Here is a 21591-nt window from a genome sequence, read left to right as displayed (position 1 = left end):
TCTCTACTCACCCTGTCTTATATTTTCAGTATCCTTAGCCCACCCTCTGCAAACCAACTTCAGCTCCATTTTTTCAACTTGTACAGAACATCTCTATTTGGATGTCTTGCCATTTCCATCAACTTCAGCATGTTGTGGACTAAACTAACCGTTTTCTCTCTAAATGACGTATTTCTAAATCCCCTAAACTTAACATCAGTCATTAAGTAAATGTTTCTTGAGCAACATTTATATGCCAAGTATCTACGATTGGGGTACATTGGGAAATAAAGATAGACATAAACTCTACCTTTATGAGCTTAAATCTAGATAAATCTAGATGAGATCCAGAAGAATAAACAGATGGTATAATATAGTATGAGAAGTCCTTGAAGTCAAGACTTTTGTGGGAGGGGGATACTAATCTAGATCACAGAAAAAATGTTCTTTGGGAAGTATTATAATAGTGTGAGGGCCCAAGGACGAGTAGGTATTAGACAAGTAGACATAGAAGAGGGAAGTGCACTCTAGTCAGAAAGAGGTGCATTCACAAAGGACTACTAGTGTTAAGGGGTGTGGTTGAGTAAAGTAGAAGCATGGGGAGGGAGAGGCAAGATTGGAGAGAAAAGTTAGGTTTAGATTGGGAAGACTCTCACAAGCCATGTTACGGGACTTGGACTGTAACCTGACATCATTTGAAGCCTTTATAAGACATTTTAAATGACGTATATAATATATTAGCTGTGCGTGGCACTTGGTGAACATGATATGTGAAAGATTATGTGTTGTGATATATAGCATATATGATAGATACGTGATACACTACCTCTTTCATTATAATTATTCCACTCCATAAAGTTCCTAGGAATTTGGGATGGTACTATAGAAAAAGACCCATGACGTTTGGCTAGATGCCAGCCACATCTCCTTCCCCACTAGAAAAGGCTATGAAGAGGGGACCATTTCAGCTACTTCAGTGTTAGTAGTCTGCCCATATTTATCAGAGATTTCACCTTATCTGTATCCCCCAATCCAAACACTTGTTGGTCTTTTCATTTTAGGGAAAGTAGTTCACCTCTTCAAGATAATGAAGGGAACAGAAAACTAATACAGATTCTTAAATCCAATAGTAATATAATTATAGTGGTGGTTTAGGCAGATGACTCTTCTAGCAGTGTGCACAGTGAATTCAAAGGGGGGAAATTGAGAGATAAGCCTTGCTAGGGGCTGTTGTTTCTCCATCATTTCTTCCCATATCACTAAACAGCAGCTTGATTCTTTCAGTTCCTCAGGCCAAGACCCTGGAGTCATCTTGGCTCCCCTCTTTTTTGCAAATCAAGCATCTTGTCAACCAGCAAATTTCATCACCTCTCCCTTCAAAATATATCCAGTATCTGCCATTTTTACAACCTTCTGCTCTTACCCAAGTCAGAGTTACAACTGTCATTCACCTGAACTGGTCTTCTGCTTTTGTCCTAGCTCTGCTATAGGATATGCTCCACATAGGACCCAGAATGATCTTTTAAAAACATTAGATTATGCCACCCCACTGTGCAAAGCCCTGTGGTGACTTCAATCTTACTTAAAGTAAAAGCAAGACCTTAGAATAACCTACAAAGTCCTACATGACTTGTGCCCCCACTACCTGTCCCACCACTTCATCTCTGTATTTTTAGAATTTTTTAAATATTTATTTATTTATTTATTTTTTTTTTTTTCAACGGTTTCTTTTTATTTTTTAACGTGGTTACTCTGAGATGTAAATTACATTACATATCTGCTGGTCACTGATGGTGCATGACCTCAGCTGAGCCAGGAGTGTTTCTCAGAAGGCTGGCAGTTTTCCAGCCTTGCTCATTCTCCAGAGCTCCATGGCAGCTAATTTGAATCTGCCTTGTTCTCAAATTTCACTTCCTATCACTTCCCATTCAGTCTCTGCTAATCACCTTATCTGCATTTCCTCACGTAAAGTCACTAGCCACTGAGACCTGTGTGGCGATCATCTTTTGTCCTTTTCACCTCTGCTCACATCAGAAGAAAATTCTTGCTCTTGTCCATGCCCAGTCAACATCTGTCTTTCTGTTTTTTTTTTTTTAACTTCTCTCCTCTGGCAGTAATCTCCTCACACACTGAATCTGTCTCTAATACTTTCAACATCTCCATATTTAGTGGTTTATTACATTTATTTTCAGGATTTTCTTTTTTTTTTTCTTTCTTTATTTATTTATTTATTTATTTATTTTTGAGAGAGAGAGAGAAAGAGCGAGCACACAAGAGGGGGAGGGGCAGAGAGAGAGAGGGAGGCACAGAATCTGAAGCAGGCTCCAGGCTCTGAGCTGTCAGCACAGAAACTGATGTGGGGCTCAAGCTCAGTGAGCTTTGAGATCATGATCTGAGCCAAAGTTGGATGCTTAATCGACTGAGCCACTCAGGCACCCCTCACTTCATCCCTGTATTTATAGCTGCCCTCATTCACTTTGCTGCAGTCACTTTACTGTTCCTTAAACACATCAAGCATATTTCTACCTCAGAACCTTTGTATTTGCTGCACCCTTTATTGCCAGAACTCTTCCCCGAGACGTATAGTTGGCTTCCTCCCTTTCTTCAAATCTCTGCTCTGTTCTGTCACCGTATCATATCAAGGAGTCCTTCTACCTATGTAAAATAGTAACATCTTGCATTGCCTCACTTTATAGTAGCCCCCCTTTACCCACAGAGGATATGTTCTAAGACTCTTAAAAACCACAGATAGTACTGAACCCTGTATATACTATGTTTTACCTATGTAAATACACCTATGGTAAAGTATAATTTTAAATTAGGCACAGGAAGAGATTAACAGTAAAGAATAAAAAAATAATTGTAACAATATACTGTAATAAAAGTTATACAAATATGGTCTTTCTCTCTCAAAATATCTTATTGTACTGTACTCACCCTTGTGATGATGTGAGCTGATAAAATGCCTACACGATAAGGTGAAGTGAGGTGATGATGTATGCATGTGACATGGTGTTGGGCTGCTATTGACCTGACAATATGTCAGGAGGATCATCTGCTACTGAACCGCAGTTGACCACAGGTCACTGAAATTGTAGAAAGCAAAACTGTGGGTAAGGGGGGACTACTGTATTTTCCTACCCTTCTGTATTTAAACAACTTTTTTTTTTTTTTTTTTAATTTTTTTTTTCAACGTTTTTATTTATTTATGGGACAGACAGAGACAGAGCATGAACAGGGGAGGGGCAGAGAGAGAGGGAGACACAGAATCGGAAACAGGCTCCAGGCTCCGAGCCATCAGCCCAGAGCCTGACGCAGGGCTCGAACTCACGGACCGTGAGATCGTGACCTGGCTGAAGTCGGACGCTTAACCGACTGCGCCACCCAGGCGCCCCTTAAACAACTTTTTTGAAGTATTATTGACATTCCATAAACTGCATATATTAAAAGTACACAGTTTGATACTTTTCAATGAGTCAGTCTTTTCAATTTTACCTATTCTGGTGTATGTCTGGTGATAGTTTATTGTGCTTTTCATTTTCATGTCCTAAAGGACAAGTGATAATGACTTATCTTCTCATGTGCTTATTTTTCCATCTATGTATCTTCTCTGAAATGTCTGTTCAAATCTTTTGCTTATTAAAAAAAAATTCAGTCCCTTATTTTCTTATTGAATATTGAGAGGTCTCTATATATTGTACATACAAATCCTTTATCAGATATGTAATTTGCAAATATTTTTCTCCAGTCTGTTGCTTCTCTTTTCATTGTTTCAACATTGTTTTTTGAAGACAGGAACTTTAACATTTTTATGAAGTAGAATTTATCAACTTTGTCTTTTATGGATCATGCTTTTGGTTTTATGTGTGGGAAATCTTCACTTAACCCAGAGTCACAAATATTTTCTCTTAATGCTTTCTTCTAGAAGCCTTATATTTTCTAAAAATTTAATTTAATTTTATACTTTATTTTTGGCAGGGGCGGGGGGGAACATGAGCAGGGGAGGGGCAGAGAGAGAGGGAGAGAGAGAATCCCAAGCAGGCTCTGTCTGCACTGTCAGCGCAGAGTCCAACACGGAACTTGATCTCGCAGATCAGGACCTGAGCTGCAATCAAGAGTTGGGTGCTTAACCGATTGAGCCACCCAGGCATCCCTAGAAGCCTTATATTTTTAGGCTTTACATTTAAGTCTATAATCCATTTTGAGTTAATTTTTCTATGAAGCACGAATTGAAGTTTGCATCTTATTTTTTCAAATGGATAGCTAATTTTCTCAGCACTATTTGTTGAAAAGATTAGCCTTTCTTTACTGAGTTGTCTTTGAACCTTTGCTGAAAATCATAAAATGTCAATTTCTAGACTGACCTATTTCTCTGTCTTTATGTCAATACCATGCTGTCTTTATTACTATAGTTTTACAGTAAGTTTTGAAATCGGGTGTTGTTAGTTTTTCAGCTTTAACCTTTGCAAAATTGTTTAGGCATTTGGGTTTTTGCATTTCCATATGATTTTTATAATCAGCTTGTCAATTTCTACAAAAAGCCTACATATATTTTGATGGGAATTGCTTTACATGTATAGATTCTCAGAGAGTTGTATCTTAACATGAAGTCAGTGAGTATCCATCCTATGAGCATGGCATATGTCCCTTTTAACTTTTTTTTCAGCAGTGTTATATAGTTTTCAGCATACAGGTTTTAACATAGGTTTTGTCAGATTTGTCTCTAGGTATTTTTATATTCTTGATACTATTGTAAATTTTTTAAAATTTTAATTTACAATTGTTAATTGCTGGTTGTATAAAAGTAGTTTGTTTTTTTATATTGATATTTTACCAGAACTGTAATATTAACTCACTTATTATTTCTAGTAGTTTTTTTTGTAGATTGTCAGAATTTCCACATAGAAATCATGTGTGTGGAAAAAGACTTATTTTTTCCTTTACAATCTGAATGCTCCGCTTTTCTCCCCCTTAATCTAACCTCACCTTAAAACCTTTAACACAATGTTGAATATAAATAGTGAGAGTGGACATCTTTTGTCTTACTCCTGCTCTTAGGGGGTTAACAGTCGGCCTTTCAGCCTTACATGAGATGTGTAGGGTTTGTGTGGATATCCTTTATCAGATAGAACTTGTTGCTTGTATTCCTAGTTGGCTGAGAATTTTTATCAGGAATGAATACTGAAATTTGTCAAATGATTTTTCCATATCTTTTGAAGGAATCATAGCTTTCCTTTTTAAATTTAGTATGTTAAATAATATTCTTTGATTTTCAAGTTTTAAATCAATCTTGCGTAGCTAGGATAAACTATGTATTATCCTTTTTATATGTTATTAGAGCTGATCACCTAAAATTTTGTTAACAGTTTTTGCATCTATGAGGGATATTGGACTCTAGTTTTCTTTTAATGCCTTTATCTGGTTTTGTTATCAAAATAGCACAGGCTTCATAAAGTGAGTTGGGAAGAAATGATCCCTTTTCAGTTTTCTTGAAGGATGTGGATGAAATCAGTATTATTCCTTCTAAAATGTTTGGTGCAATTCACTAGTGAAGCTGTTTGGACCTGGATTTTCTTTGCAGGAAGGTTTTTAATTACAAATTTATTTTCTTTATTAGACATAAGGTATTCAGGTTATCTATTTCTTCTTGAAGAGATGTTTCTATTTGTTAAGGGATTTGTCCATTTCATTTGTTGATTTCTTTTTTATCCTTTTAGTATCTCTAGTATCAGTAGTGATACTACCTCTTTCATTTCTGATATTGGGAATGTGTATCTTCTCTTCTTTTTTTCCCCCAGTTAATCTGCCTAGCAGTTTTTATGTACTTTATTGATCTTCTCAGGGAGCCAGCTTTTGGTTTTATAGATTCCCTCCCCCCCGCCCCACCCCCATTTGTTTTTCTGTTTCCTTGATTTCTGCCGTCTTATTATTTCTTTACTTCTGCTTGCTTTGGGTTTCATTTGCTCTTCTTTTCTGGTTTCTTGAGGTAATAGCTGAATTCTCATTGATTTAAGAACTGCCCCGCTTCCTAATATAGATGTTTATTGCTATAAATTCCCCTCTAAGTACTTCTTATGTTGCAGCCCACAAATTTGTGTATATTATGTTCTTATTTTCAGTCAGTTGAAAATATTTCCTGAGTTTGCTTCTGATTTCTCCTTTGATCCAAGTGTTATTTAAAAGTATATAATTTACTTTTTTTTTTTTTTTAATTTTTTTTTTCAACATTTATTTATTTTTGGGACAGAGAGAGACAGAGCATGAACGGGGGAGGGGCAGAGAGAGAGGGAGACACAGAATCGGAAACAGGCTCCAGGCTCTGAGCCATCAGCCCAGAGCCTGACGCAGGGCTCGAACTCACGGACCGCGAGATCGTGACCTGGCTGAAGTCGGACGCTTAACCGACTGCGCCACCCAGGTGCCCCTTCTTTTTTTTTTTTTTTTTTTAAATTTTTTTTTTTTCAACGTTTATTTATTTTGGGGACAGAGAGAGACAGAGCATGAACGGGGGAGGGGCAGAGAGAGAGGGAGACACAGAATCGGAAACAGGCTCCAGGCTCTGAGCCATCAGCCCAGAGCCTGACATTAAAAGTATATAATTTACTTTTTAAATATTTGGAGATTTTCCAGGTATTTTTCTGTAACTTATTTCTCATTTAATTCCATCCTCATAATAGAACATACTTAATGTGACTTGAATTCTCCCACATTTGTTGAGACTTACTTTATGGCCCAGAATGGTCTGTGAGGATGTTCTGTAAATGTCAGATCAAGTTGGTTGATAGTGTTATTCAAGTCCCCTATATCTTCACTGATTTTCTTTCTACTGTATTAGTTATTGGGAAGAATATTTTAAATCTCTGGCTATAATTTGTGTTTGTCTATTTTTCCTTGCAGTTCTTTCCATTTTGCTTTATGTATCTTTTTTTTTTTTTTGAGAGAGAGAGAGCAAGCATGAGTTGAGGAGGGGCAGAGGAGAGGGAGAGAGAATCCAAAGCAGGCTCCACGCCCAGTGTGGAACCTGACACAGGGCTCTCACAACCCTGAGACCTTGACCTGAGTCAAAATCAAGAGTCAGATGCTTAACTGACTGAGCCACCCAGGTGCCCCTGCTTCATATATCTGAATGCTACCTTCTTAAGGTTTACACATTTTTAGGATTTTTATGTGTTGATTAATGTACTCCTTTTACTATTATGAAAAAACTTCCTTTATCCTTGATAGTATTCTTTGCTCTGAGGTCTTTTTGTCTGATATTAATATAGCCACACCAACTTTCTTTGGATTAGTGATAGAATTATAAATCTTTTTTATCCTTTAATTTCTTTTTTAAAGATTTTATTTTTAAGTAATGTCTACATCCAACATGGGGCTAGAACTTAACAACCCTGAGATCAAGAGTTGCATGCGCTACCAACTGAGCTAGGCAGGCACTCCTTATCCCTTTTTTTTGAACATATTTGTGTTTTTATGTTTGAGTTGTATTTCATGAAGGCAGCATTTGTCAGGTCCTTCTTTTTTATCCAATCTGACAATCTCTGCCTTTTAATGGAGGGGCTTTGAATGTTATGTTTTATGTAATTATGAATATGGTTGTATCTGTCATCTTGATTTTTTTTTTTATTCTTTATTCTCCGTTTGTCTGTCTTATTTTGAACAATTTTTTTCTGCTTTTAAAAAACATTTTTTTATAGATTTTATTTATGTATTTATGTATTTATTTATTTATTTAAGTTTATTTTGAAAGTGTGAGTGGAGGAGGGGGAGGGGAGAGAATCCCAAGCAGGCTCTGTGCTGTCATTCCATAGCCCAATGCGGGACTCAATCCCACGAATCATGGGATTATGACTTGAGCCAAAACCAAGAGTCAGACTCTTAACCAATCGAGCCACCCAGGCTCCCCAGAAAACCATCTTTATTGATTAATTCATGAACTTCAATTCACTTAACATTTTAGAGTGTACCATTAAATGGGATTTCTTTTTCCAGTATAGTCATTTATCTCTAAACACCCAGCCCTGGGAAACAGGTAGTTTACTTTCAGTCTGTATAGATTTTCCTATTCTGGATGTTTCACATAAATGGAATCATGCAACATGTGATGTTTTGTGATTGGCTCTTTTTATTTAGCATAATGTTTTTAAGGTTCATCCATTTTGTAACATATTTTAAGTGATGTTATACCACCTTATGTATAGTATGAACCATTTCAATAGTTTACTTTCATTTTTTCCTTTTCAACTTTGTTAATGTTATAAATTTTACTTGTACCTATGTTATAAACTATATAGTACATGGAATTTTTTTGTTTTTTAAAAAGCAGTTATCCTTTAAAGATATTACAGTAATAAGAAAAAAATCTTACATATTTACTCATGTAGTTACTATGTCTGGTGCTCTTCACTCCTATGGTGGATTCGTTTCCCTCCTATGGTGGATTCATAGTTCCATCTGGTATCAGTTTCCTTTTCCTGAAAGACTTTGTTTTAATGTTTATTGTAATGCAGGTCTTCAGCTTATGTATGTTCAAGAAGGTGTTTATTTCTCTTCCATTATCGGAAAATATTTATTCTAGGTATAGAATCCTAGGTTGACAGGATTGTTTTTTTTTTTTTTTACTTTCAGCACTTTAAAAATGTGGCTCTACTGTTTTCTTGCTTATATTATTTCCAAGGAGGCATCTGCTGTTATCTTTCTTTTCTGGTAGTTAGTGTACTTTTTTTTTTTTTTTTTTTTTTGGCTGTTTTTTACGATTTTCCCTTTGTGAAATTATCTGTTTTTATGCTTGGGGTTCATATAGCTTCTTGGATTTATGGCTTCATGGTTTTGATCAAATTTGGAAACATTCTGACCAAGTAGTTTTCCTGTCTCTTACCTCTATATCCCTTTCTGTCCTTTTCAGTGTGCATATTTGATTGCTTAAAGTTGTGCCATAGTACACTGATCCTCTATTTTTTATTTTCCCTTTTTTTTTGTTTTGTTTCGGGTAGTTTCTCTTGCTATATCTTAAAGTTCATTGATGTTTTCCTATTCATTTTTTATCTGCTTTTAATCCATTCCCGGGTATTTTTCATCTCAGACATTGTATTTTTCATCTCTAGAATTTCAAGTTGGGTTTTTTAAATAGGATTTCAGTTTAGGGCCTTTTTATATCTTCCATGTCTCTGCCTAAATTTTTGAACATATGGAATACAAGTATGATAACTATTTTAATATCCTTCTCTGATAATTCTTAACATCTGGGTCTCTTTTGATTAATTGTTTGTTTTTTTTCCTTCTCATTATGGGTCATTTTCCTCATCCTCTGCATGCATGATTATGTTTCATTGTATGTCAGAAACTGTGACTAACACTTTTACTTCGTTGGGTGATAGATAAGGTATGTCTTCTTAGAAATATACTGGAGCTTTGTTTTAGGATACAGGTAAGTAACTTAGACACAGCTTGATCTTATGAGGATTGCTTTTAAGGTTTGTTAGGCAGGACCAGAGCAGTGTTTAGTCCTGGGCTAAGTATTTCTACTACTGAGGTAAAATCTTTTTGAATACTCCACCCAGGCCCTTGAATTGTAAAGTGTTTCACTCTGGCTGGTGGGAATAAGCACTATTTCTTTATGAATGCCAAGTATTGTTTCCCCTAATCCTTGCGGTTGGTATTTTTCCTTGCATACATTTGCATATCAGTACTATGCTGAATACTCAAGAGAATTCCTCTTCAGATTTCCACAGTTCTCTCTCTCTGCATTTCTTTCCTTTCTGGTGCTTGATCCTGTGAACTCTAGCTCCTGTTCTCTTTCCAGACTCTAAGCTTTATTTCTCTAACTCAGAGTCAGCCTTAGTTTCACTCCACACACTGCAGTGTAGAGACTCTCAGTGCAGTAAAACATACAGAGGGCTCACCTCATTTGTTCCTAGTTTCTCAGATTGGTGTCCTTTGTTACCTTGTGTCCTGAATAGGATTATTTCATATGTGTTGAGTGGTTTTTGGTTGTTTCATGCTGGAGGTCCATCTTGACTGGAAACATATTTTAATTCTTGTTTTAAATTTATTTTGAGAGACAGAGAAGAGCATGTGTGTGTGTGCATGCTTGAGCTGGGGAGGGGCAGAAAGAGAGGGAGAGAGAATCCCAAGCAGGCTCTGTGCTGTCAGCGCAGAGCCTGATGCAGGGCTTGATCCCGTGAACTGTGAGATCATGACCTGAGCTGACATCAGAGTTGGACACTTAACTGACTTAGCCACCCAGGCGCCCCATGTTTTAATTTTTTTTTAAATAGACTTTCTTTTTTTGAGGAGTTTTAGGTTCACAGCAAAATGCAGCAGAAAGTACAGAGAGTTTTCATATATGGGCATAACCTATATATGTATAGCCTCTCCTGCTGTCAATATCCCACACCAAAGTGCTCTATTTGTTATAGTCAGTGAACCTACATCAAGAGATCTTTATCACCCCAAGCCCATAGTGTACATTAGAGTTCACTCTTGGTGTTGTACATTATATGGGTTTTGATAAATGTATAATGACATGTATCCACCATTATAGTATCATACAGAATAGTTTCATTGCCCTAAAATTCCTCTGCTCCCTCTATTCATCTCTCTTTCCTCCCTAACCCCTGGCAACCAGTGATCTCTTCATATTTTTACCTTTTCCAGAATGTCGTGTACTTGGAATCAGGTAGTATGTAGCCTTTTCATTTCACTGGCATTTCACTTAATAATACGCATTTAAGGACTTTTTGTGGCTTGATAGCATATTTCTTTTTAGGGCTGAGTAATATTCCATTGTCTGGGTGTACCACAGTTTGTTTATCCATCCATTTACTCAGAGACATCTTGGTTGCTTCTAAATTTTGGCAATTATGAATAAAACTGTAAACTTCCGTATGCAGGTTTTTGTGTGGGCATTAATTTCAACTCATTTCGATAAATACCAAGGAGCATGGTTGCTGGATTATATGGTAAGAGTCTTTTCGTTTTGTGAGAAACTGCCAAACTGTCTTCCATAGTGATTACCATTTTGTATTCTCAGCAGCATTTATTGAGAGTTTCTGTCTTTCCACATCCTTGCCAGTATTTGGTATTGTTAGTGTTCAGGATCTTGGCGATTTGAACAGGTGTGTAGTGGTATCTCATTATTAGAATTTGTGTTTCTGTAAATGACATGATGTGGACATGTTTTCATATCCACTTATTTGCCACCTTTATATCTTTAGCCAGGTGTCAGTTCAGGTCTTGGACCATTTTTTAATTGGGTTGTTTGTTTTCTTATTGTTGAATTTTAAGAATTCTTTGTATATTTTGGGGAACAGTCCTTATTAGATGTGTCATTTGCAAATATTGTATTGTCTTCATGGCTTGCTTTCTCATTCTCTTGCTCTGTCTTCTGTAGAGAAGAATATTTTACTTTTAATGAAGTCCATCTTACCAGTTATTTTTTTCATGGATTGTGCCTTTGGTGTTGTATCTGAAAAGTCATTACCAAATTCCAGAGTCATCTAAGTTTTCATCTATGTTATCTTTTAGGAGTTTTACTCTTTTGTATTTTACATTTAGGGCTAGGATCCAATTTGAGTTCATTTTTGTGAAGGGTGTAAGATCTGTGTCTTGAGTCATGCACGTGGATGTCCAGTTATTCTAACACTGTTGAAAAGACTATCCTTTGCTCCATTGTATTACCTTTGCTTCTTTGTCAAAGATCAGTTTATTATATTTATGTGGGTTGATATCTGGGCTCTCTGTAATGTTTCATTGATCTACTTTTCTGTTCTTTCACCAATACCACACTGTCTTGGTTGCTGTGACTTTATAGTAAGTCTTGAAGTCGGAAGTATCAGTCCTCTGGCTTTGTTCTTCTTTAATACTGTGTGGCTGTTTTCTTTTCTGGGTCTTATACTTCTTGTACTGTAAACTTTAGGATCAATGTGTCAGTAACCACAAATAACACTGGAATTTTGATTGGGATTTTGTTGAATCTTTAGATCAAGTGAGGAAGAATTGACATTTTAATAATATTGATTTTCCTATCCATAAATGTGGGACATTTCTTCATTTGTTTAGTTTTTTTTTGATTTTTTGCATCACTTTCTTAGTTTACCTCATATGTATCTTACACATATTTTGTTAGATTTGTATCTGATTTTCATTTTTGGGGGTGCTGACATAAATGGTACTGTTTTTAATTTCAAATTCCACTTGTTCATTGCTGGTATATAGGTAAATGATTGATTTTTATATATTAACCTTGTATCCTATGATCCTTGCTTATTAGTTTCAGAAGATTTTTTTTGTTGATTCTTTGGGGTTTTCTACTTAGATGATCATGTCATCTGCATATCTTTATTTCTCTCCCTTATTGCATAACCCAGGAATTCCAGTATAGTGTTGTAAAAGTGTGGTGAGAGGGGACATCCTTGCCTTGTTCCTCATTTTAGTCAGGAAGTTTCATTAATTATGTTATATGTTTCAATTTTTCAACATAGCATATATCTCCATTGACAGATTATATATTACGTATTTCATGCTCCCTTCCCCTAGAATGTCAGTCCTTTAAAGACAGCACCATGTCTATTTTTTATCACTTTTGAGTTTCCATCACCTAGTAGAACATCTCAAGTAGTCAGTAGATACTGATAAATAAAGTATAAGTAAGTGAATAAATAAGGCCTTTACTTCCTAAACATGGACGGTGATCATAAGAATACAGAAAGAGAGTGCCTGGGTGGCTCAGTGGATTAAGGATCCCACTCATGGTCCCAGGGTCATGAGTTTATTAAGCCCTGTGTTGGACTCCTTGCTGGGCATGAAGCCTACTGAAAGAAAGGAATGGAAGGAAAGAGAGAGAGAAGAGGGAGGGATCCCTAAAAAGTACTGTGACAGAATAATTTTAAGATTTATTTGATTCGATGAATAAAAGAAATTTTGGGGCGCCTGGGTGGCTCAGTCGGTTGAGCGTCCCAACTTCAGCTCAGGTTATGATCTCACCATTTGTGGATTTGAGCCCTGCATTGGGCTCTGTACTGACAGCTCGGAGCCTGGAGCCTACTTCAGATTCTGTGTCTCCCTCTCTCTCTGTCCCTGCCCTGCTCACACTCTTGTTTGTCACTCTCTCAAAAATAAATAAGCATTCAAAAACATTTAAAAGGAAGAAATTTAAAGATGATTGGTATTGTTCAGGTTTCTAGCCTAGAGACTCTTCATTCAATATACTCTCCCTAGATAATCTCATTTACTCACATGGTTTCAGTTTACCATGCCGTTGACTCCTAGATCTCTATTTCCAGTCTGACTCTTACTTCTCAAAATCAGATGCCTACTGGACATCTCCACTTAGATGTATCATAAGTATATCAATGTAGCATAACCAAAACAAATTCATAATTTTTCTACCCAAACTTAACTCCTCCTTTCTATATTCTCTATCAAAGAAGAGAGGTATTATCATTAAGTTAGAATGCCAGGTGCCATATTTGATATTTAAGTCTTCCTCCCTCTCTCCATCTTATACATGACAGAATCTTGTTAATCCTCCTTCCTAATACATCCTTAAATCCATCCAGTTCTCTGTAACCACTGCCTTATCTTAGTTGAGACCATCAACATCTCCTACCTTCATCACGGCAGGATCCTTCCACTCTGTTGTCTTTCTTTCTCATTATTTCTTTACACTCTAATCAGAGGAATTTTGTAATTAAAAAAAAAAAATTGAAAAAGCAGACATAGAGAAACTGAGGTTTAGAGAGTTGTAGTGACTTACCCAAGATGACAGAGCCAAGAAGTGGTACAGCTGGGTGGCAAATTCTGAGTGACTAGAACCTGTACTGACTAGAACTCACTTTCATAGGCTGTCTCCAGCAATGTCAGTTCTTGAGTAATCCAAAGATCATTTTCAGGTTTTTCTTCTGTAATAACTTTTTCAGGTGGAGAGTATGATCACTCTTCCTTGTCAAGTGAGAAAATCGAGGAAAGGAGGATAGGTAACTTTCTCAAGGGCAAGAAGCTGTTAAGTAGTGGAGTTCATACTAGTTCATGTTAAGTAGTGGAAATTGGTTTCTGGCTCCCAAACCCATACTTTTAACCCTAGAATTTGCTAATGGTTGCAGATATACAGTATACTTTTTTGGCCTTGCTTGTGGTTTGATTTGATTCCAGCAGTGGGATCAAGTGTGGGTCAACTTACTTAATTTCTCAGTGCAACTTCTTCATTTATAAAGTGGAGATAATATTTACTGTATAGGTTATAGATGGACACAAAGCATTTATTAGTGTCTGACACACCAAGGTGTGTATAAGGTGTTAGTTATTGAGATATATTAAGAGTTAGCTATTATTATTAGCCAGACTTATTTTGTTACTCCACGTTCTGTATTACCAAGTAATTACTAGCTTCTGCTTCTCATTATTGTATATTCCTTTTTTACTCCCTACTTGCCTCAGCATTCTTTACCCGTTTTTCCATCATACCTTTGCTTTAGCTACTCCTTTATTTGAAATACCCCTTTTTCTTTTCTCTGCTATTCATATTTTTACTATTTTCTTAACGTTTCTACATTCTCTGAAATGTTTTTCTAATTATTTTAGCTGTGTTAACCTTTTCATTTCTTTTTTTTCTTTTAGTTTATTTATTTTGAGAGAGAGAACATGAGTGGAGGAGGGGCGGAGAGAGAGAGAGAGAGAGAGAGAGGGAGAGAGAGGAGAATCCCAAGCAGGCTCTGTGCGTCAGCACAGAGCCTGATACAGGGCTTGAACTCACGAACTGTGAGATCATGACCTGAGCTGAAATCAAGAGTTGGATGTTTAACCAGCTGAGCCACCCAGGCGCCCCTAATCTTTTTGTTTCTGAACTCTATAGAACTTCTATCATTGTACTTTATTTATTTCCAAGTTTTACCTTCCCTGTTTTTCAAATTTATTATGGTGATGAGCATATAATAGTTGCTCAATAAATGTTTGTAATTGGTTGAATAAAGTATTTGGCATACATTATTGAAGAAGTCTTATAAATTAGTGTCAGGCACTCTTCAGTACTTGGGGTATAAGGATGGCTAAGACCTCACTACTGTCAAGTAATTCATAATATAGTAGATAAATTATAGCTTATATTTATATAGCTTATATATAAGAACTTATATATAAGTTCTTAACCTCTCTTCTGCTTTCACATGATTCATAATATGTGCAATCACTTTCATCATTAATATTTCATTACACACATTGACTAGGGGAGCTCTTCCCTCCAGCATTGAGGCTTGTTTATTTATGATACCTTATAATTTTTAAAATGTCCTCTCTTATTTAAGTGCCCTAACAAACTGATGAGGTAGGAATTAATGTCACCATGAATGGAAAGAAAATTAAGATCTAGAGATGGAGATGTTAGTGGTCTTACCTTTTAAGTGAAGAAACTGAGTCTCAAAGAGCATTTTTAGACTCAGAAAGTTAACAATAGAGTCTAACAATAGACTTAGATTATCTAAATACTATGCTGAGTTAAGCAATTGAATAAGACATTCCTAGATGCTAAGCATTGACTGCCTAGTTCTTATTCTAAACTTTGTATTATAGGAATCTTTATACAAATACAAAAGAGAGGATATCATGGATCCCTGTATACCTGCCAACCAATTTCAGCAATTATCAACATTTTGCTCATGTTGCTTTTTATACCTCCCATGCTACCTTTTTCTTTTAAGAGTTTTTTTTTTTATTTTTTTTTTAAATGTTTATTTATTTTTGAGACAGAGAGAGACAGTGCATGAACGGGGGAGGGCCTGAGAGAGAGGGAGACACAGAATCCGAAGCAGGCTCCAGGTTCTGAGCTGTCAGCACAGAGCCTGACGTGGGGCTCAAACTCACGGACCGTGAGATCATGACCTGAACCGAAGTCGGACGCTTAACTGACTGAGCCACCCAGGCGCCCCTCTTTTAAGAGTATTTTGAAACAAATTCTAGATTTGATTTTCTACCCATAAATATTTCAAGATGAGCACTAACTTTAAATTTTGCTGAATATAACTATAGGAAGTACATTAATATTTTTAAAATACTTAACTCTCTTTATAGTACATGATTCCATTAGATACAGAGTGGCATTCAAGAGATTTTCAAATATATCTTCTTCTTTAGAAACATGAACTTTTAGGGTACTATCCTAAGGTATAGAAGTAGTTTAATTCTAGAATACATTCTCTTTTTTTTAATTTTTTAAAAACATTTTATTTATTTTTTATTTTTTTAAATTTACATCCAAGTTAGCATATAGTACAATAATGATTTCAGGAGTAGATTCCAGTGATTCATCCCCTATATAACACCCAGTGCTCATCCCAGCAAGTGTCTTCTTTAATGCCCCTCACCCATTTAGCCCATCCCCCTACCCACAACCCCTCCAGAAACCCTCAGTTTGTTCTCTGTATTTAAGAGTCTCTTATGTTTTGTCCCTGTTTTTATGTTGTATTTTATATACATTATATTTTGCTTCCCTTCCCTTGTGTTTGGTATCTTACATTCTACGTACGAGTGAAGTCATAGGATATTTGTCTTTCCCTGACTAAGTTTGCTTAGCATAACACCCTCTAGTTCCATCCATTTTTAATTTATTTATTTTGAGAGAGAGCAGCATGAGTGGGAGAGGGACAGAGAGAAAAGGAGAACGAGAATCCCAAGCAGGCTCTGAGCTGTCAGCGCACGGAGCCTGACACGGGGCTCTGTCTCTTGAAACCGTGAGATCATGACCTGAGCTGAAATCAAGAGTCAGACTGAGCCCCTAGAATACTTTCTTGAAATAAAATAATTAATGTGACTTGGAAGGGGAAATTTAGCCAAAGGAAACAATTAGCTGATTATGTGCTTCCTATGAGTACTGTTTTTGGAGAATAGGTGCTTTTATGAGCATCTCTTTTAAACACAGTTAAGAAATCTTTTTAAAGTAGGTTCTCTTCTACCTTTCTTCTTCCTTTTCAAGGAGGAGATGTTCCTTCTCTTCTCCAAAATCTAACCCTACTGTGTTTTTTTACCTCCCTTGTAGAATTCTACCTCATTTATCACTTCTTTTTATCTGTACTCTTTTTTCTCTTCTGTCCTGTCAGCCCACAGGCTCAAGTTTACCTTATTAAAAGCAACAAAAACAAGGGGCACCTGGGTGGCTCAATCGGTTAAGCGTCTGTCTTTGGCTCAGGTCATGATCTCACTGTTGTGTGGGTTTGAGCCCTGTGTCAGGCTCTGTGCTGACAGCTCAGAGCCTGGAGCCTGCTTCTAATTCTGTGTCTCCCTCTCTCTCTGTCCCTCCCCCACTCCTACTCTCTGTCTCTCAAAAATAAATAAACATTAAAAAAAATTAAAAAAAAAATGAACACACTTCTCTTGACCTTATGTACCAGCTGCCTGTCTGAATGCCTTTGCTGACATTTTGTTGGCCTCAGGGAAAAGCCAAGCTTCTTCAGTATGGATGGAAGGTTCTTTTCCCTTTATCTCCCAGGTGCCTTTCCATCCCTGCTACTTATTACAGGTGCCATTGATGTTAATTCATAATAGTAATTATAGTAAGGTAAACAGTCACAAAGTTGTTACACTAACACATAATTAATACACAATACATAACCACACCAGGATTCAGAACCAGAACTTCTCATTCATTCTTGCTCAGTAGAGTTCCAACAAAATTCACTAAACATTTAAATTCCTACTATGTGACAGGTACTATTCTAGGTTCAAAGGCTCTGAAATCCATTTGCAATTGAATGTAATATTAGGAGCAATTACAGAGATACTGTGTACTAAATATATAACAATTTCTGTTTGTTGTTGATAAAGTTGCTTTTGTAGTATGACAGTGTTAAGATTTATAATTTTCTATGCTAAACTATTATGGTCAAATTATGGTCACATCATTATCTAATTGCATTTTTAAATTTATCTTTTAGGGACAGTATGGAAATTACCAGCAGTGAAAAAGTACTTACATTCCAATAGCCAGTATCTATTAGCAGCCATATTGTCACCTCAGCACTGTGGACACCTCTGTGTGAAGAGATCCTTCCATTCCATCTAGTTTTTGGAAAAACCTTGTGGATAAGTGGCTGTTTCATCAGTAAGCAGCCTTTGTGGCTTAGTTGTAACAAGGCTTTAGTAGCTAAAAAATACTCTTGATTTCACATTTCTACTCTAGATGGCAACATTGGACAGAAAATACAATGACATAACCAATTTGCAATGATTTGGGAACTGTGTTTCAAATGGACTGTTACAGACTGAAAGGTGTGAACAGCTTTGTATGTTTATGAAGGTTAAGGGAATTTAATACTTTTCCACAGATTCTTTTGTAAGGGGATGAGGGAAATGTACACTTTTTACAGCAGCAATATTTTGTATATTATGTTTATTTCATGTGAATATGCAAGGCGGTACACTACGCATTGGACAGAATCAGAAATCCTCTGTCGATGTGGATTGGAGCATGGTGGATGCTTGATTGTGTGGGTCTCAAAATGGTGTACTATAAAAGATAAAGGTGAGGGAGAAGACAAAGCACACCATATGTCCACTGTTATGTTCTTTAGAGGAAATTCAGATCCCTTTTATCTGTGAGATAATCAAGGGCACTGTGATAGTTTTGAGTAAAAAGACATTTTTTAAAAGCTTTCCAGTTTTGTGGATTAAAACCTTTTTATAAAGATCATTTATAATACAGTTTTAAAATGTGAGGCAATAAGAATTACTTCATGTGGGATCTGAGGAATCTAGGTAGCAGTTTCATGTAAATGAAGTGGTAATTCTCTCCTAAAATAGCAATAACTGAAAATGGAAGTGTTAATTTTACTTTCTTTGAATAATCAGGGAACTTAGTGAATAATATCAAAGCATTTTTTAAATGATATCAAAGAAGAGTCAACACTGATCCAGTAAGTTTATTTTTTAACATTAGAAGGATAATTGGTTTATAAAATAGAATAGTTCAGAAGACTTTACAAACCTTTATTTCAACTTTCTTCACTGGAAATAATGCCATTTATAAAAGGACACATTTAAGTTTTTCCCTTTTTTATGTTGGTTCATATAACACAAAGAGATGTTTAGGAAAATGCTTATTGATGAGGTTTATTCTGATCTGTATTAAAAGCATAAAGGTTGCAGTCTAGATCACTTTGTTAGCATGGCATATTTAATTATATTTGAGACTGTCCTGTGCCTGATTATTTTAGGTAAATTCAGGGATATTGCATTGGGCAGGAAATCATGCATTGTGAAGTTTATAACCACAATTATTTAAGCATAATCTGAAAACATCTAGCCCAAAGGTAAGTTGCTATTTTCATCACAGTTGCCTATGCCCAGGGAATAAGATGTATTCTTTATAATTGAATTGGTTTTTCCCACTTCTAACTGGAAACAAAACAGAAGGGGTGCCATAAATTTGAATAAGCAAAATGTACTGTTCTCAATATACTGTAATCAAAAGGAATTTTAATGTGTTTCTGTGTGTGTATGAGAGAGAGCGTGTGTGTTTTAAGGTCAGGATAGAATTTTTTCAACTTGGTCAGTAGAAAACGGACGTCAAGTTTGAACAGATAAAGCATGGACAGCCTTATTGTGATTGAAAATGCTTATAGGTTCTGTGCCAATTTTCCACCACTGTGTACTTTGTTGCTATTTAAAACTGTATCAACTCTAACGGAAGAATAAATTATTTGTGATTTTAATTTTCTCATTTGTTTCTTTAAATTAGATCTCTTTGACTCTCTTGTTTTGTCTGGAGACTCTGCTGTGGGTTTTTTATATAAGTTAGTCTAGTATAAGCAGACTATATTTGTATTCTAGGACTTTATCAAAATTCTCTTGCCATGCCCAAGTTAATTAGAATTAACTGTTCAGTAATCAGCATGTTGTGTGGGCTGTTTGTTATAGAATTCTTTCTCTGAAAATGAAGTCCATGAGGCTATAATCAAGATGACTGAATTAGATAAATGAGTTGAGGAGACAAAATTGTACTGAACCCAACCTGGTGTAGATCTGTTATCTCATTGGAAATAAGCTCAACTGACATTAAGAAATAATTTGTCTTGCCAACCCATCTTCTGTTGTCTTATTCTCCTTTTAATGGAAACTAAAATTGCAATTTTAATAAGCAGAATTTCCTCCAGGACTTTCTTCCTAGAGACTAGTGCATTTGCAAGGTTTAATTGTTTTATAACAGTCCTATTTCATAAAAGTTTTTAATTGGTGGTGACAAAAATTACCGTACTCCTTCGATGCCTAGTAAGAAGAGTAACTTTACCAGGAGCTTTCTACCAAATTTGACATCTCCATATAGATTATATTCCCTAAAACTGAAGTTATTATTTTAGCGAAATGTATTATAATGAAGAAATATCATACCATCCTATAAAATTCTAGAAACAAAATTTTGCTAAGTAAGGAGCATGGTGATCATTGATCAACATTTAATAATATTCAGTTATACTAGTTTAGTTGTTTAAGAATATCTTATTATTCTGTAGAGTTGTGATGGTACATTGTTTTTGGCACATGTTTTTAACTTTTTTAATGGAATATTCAAACATATGCCAAAGTAGAGAGTATGTTATGACAAGTCCCATGGACCAGTGACTTAACTTAGGTTACTGGCTAACTTAGGAAGCCATGGCTAATCTTGTGTTGTCTCTACTTCAACTCAGAAATGGAAGCAAATACTACATCCTTGAATTATTTCACTAAGTACCTCTAAATAAGGAACAGCTCACCCTTGAGCAACATGGGTTTGAACTGCATGAGTCCATCTACTTACATGTGGATTCTTTTGATAGATACATTATCATGCTATAAATCTATTTTCTCTTCTTTATGATTTTCTTAACATTTTCTCTAGCTTCCTTTATTGTAAGAATATAGTATATAATACATACACAAAATATAATCAACTGTTCATGTTATTGGTAAGGCTTCTGGTCAACAGTAGGCTATTAGTAGTTAAGTTGTTGGTGAGTCAAAAGTTATACATGGATCTTTGACTATGTTAGGGGGTTGGTGCCCTTAACCCCTTTGTTGTTCAAGGGTCAACTGTACTCTTTTAAAAAACACCTTGCTACTAGAACTCTTCCTGCTCTTGAAATTTTTTAATTTCACTATTAATTAGAAACCATCTCAAAACTTGTATTAATAAATCACTGCTGGGGCGCCTGGGTGGCGCAGTCGGTTAGGCGTCCGACTTCAGCCAGGTCACGATCTCGCGGTCCGGGAGTTCGAGCCCCACGTCAGGCCTTGGGCTGATGGCTCAGAGCCTGGAGCCTGTTTCCGATTCTGTGTCTCCCTCTCTCTCTGCCCCTCCCCCGTTCATGCTCTGTCTCTCTCTGTCCTAAAAATAAATAAACGTTGGAAAAAAAAATTAAAAAAAAAAATAAATCACTGCTTTTTCTTTCATTTAAAAAAATCATTTGTGGGGTGCCTGAGCCTGACCAGCTCAGGTCATGATCTCATGGATTGTGGATTCGAGCCCCACATTGGGCTCTGTGCTGACAGCTCAGAGCCTGGATCCTGATTTAGATTTGGTGTCTTCCTCTCTCTCTGGCCCTCCCCCACACTCTTTCTCCCCCACTAGAAAAAAAAATGAAAGCTCTAAAC

At 36.2% G+C, this 21591-nt stretch overlaps 1 protein-coding gene across 5 annotated transcripts in view; it reads left to right on the top strand.

Annotated features, from left to right (window-relative positions):
* The window catches only part of SS18 (SS18 subunit of BAF chromatin remodeling complex), an 89647-nt gene extending 69974 nt beyond the window's left edge, over positions 1–19673 (top strand). For all 5 annotated transcript variants that reach the window (XM_086682665.1, XM_086682668.1, XM_086682666.1 and 2 more), the window contains one exon: positions 17898–19673. In XM_086682665.1, the coding sequence (XP_086538791.1) occupies positions 17898–17924 (27 nt within the window). In that variant the 3' untranslated portion in view covers positions 17925–19673. The remainder of the gene's footprint in view (positions 1–17897) is intronic.
* The last annotated feature ends 1918 nt before the right edge of the window (positions 19674–21591 follow it).

Source organism: Puma concolor, chromosome D3 (assembly GCF_028749965.1).
Source record: "Puma concolor isolate L17-30 chromosome D3, mPumCon1.1.hap2, whole genome shotgun sequence".
Lineage (NCBI taxonomy): Eukaryota > Metazoa > Chordata > Mammalia > Carnivora > Felidae > Puma > Puma concolor.
The sequence above is the reverse complement of the archived record's forward strand: the minus strand, read 5'-3'. Positions and strand labels throughout refer to the sequence as shown.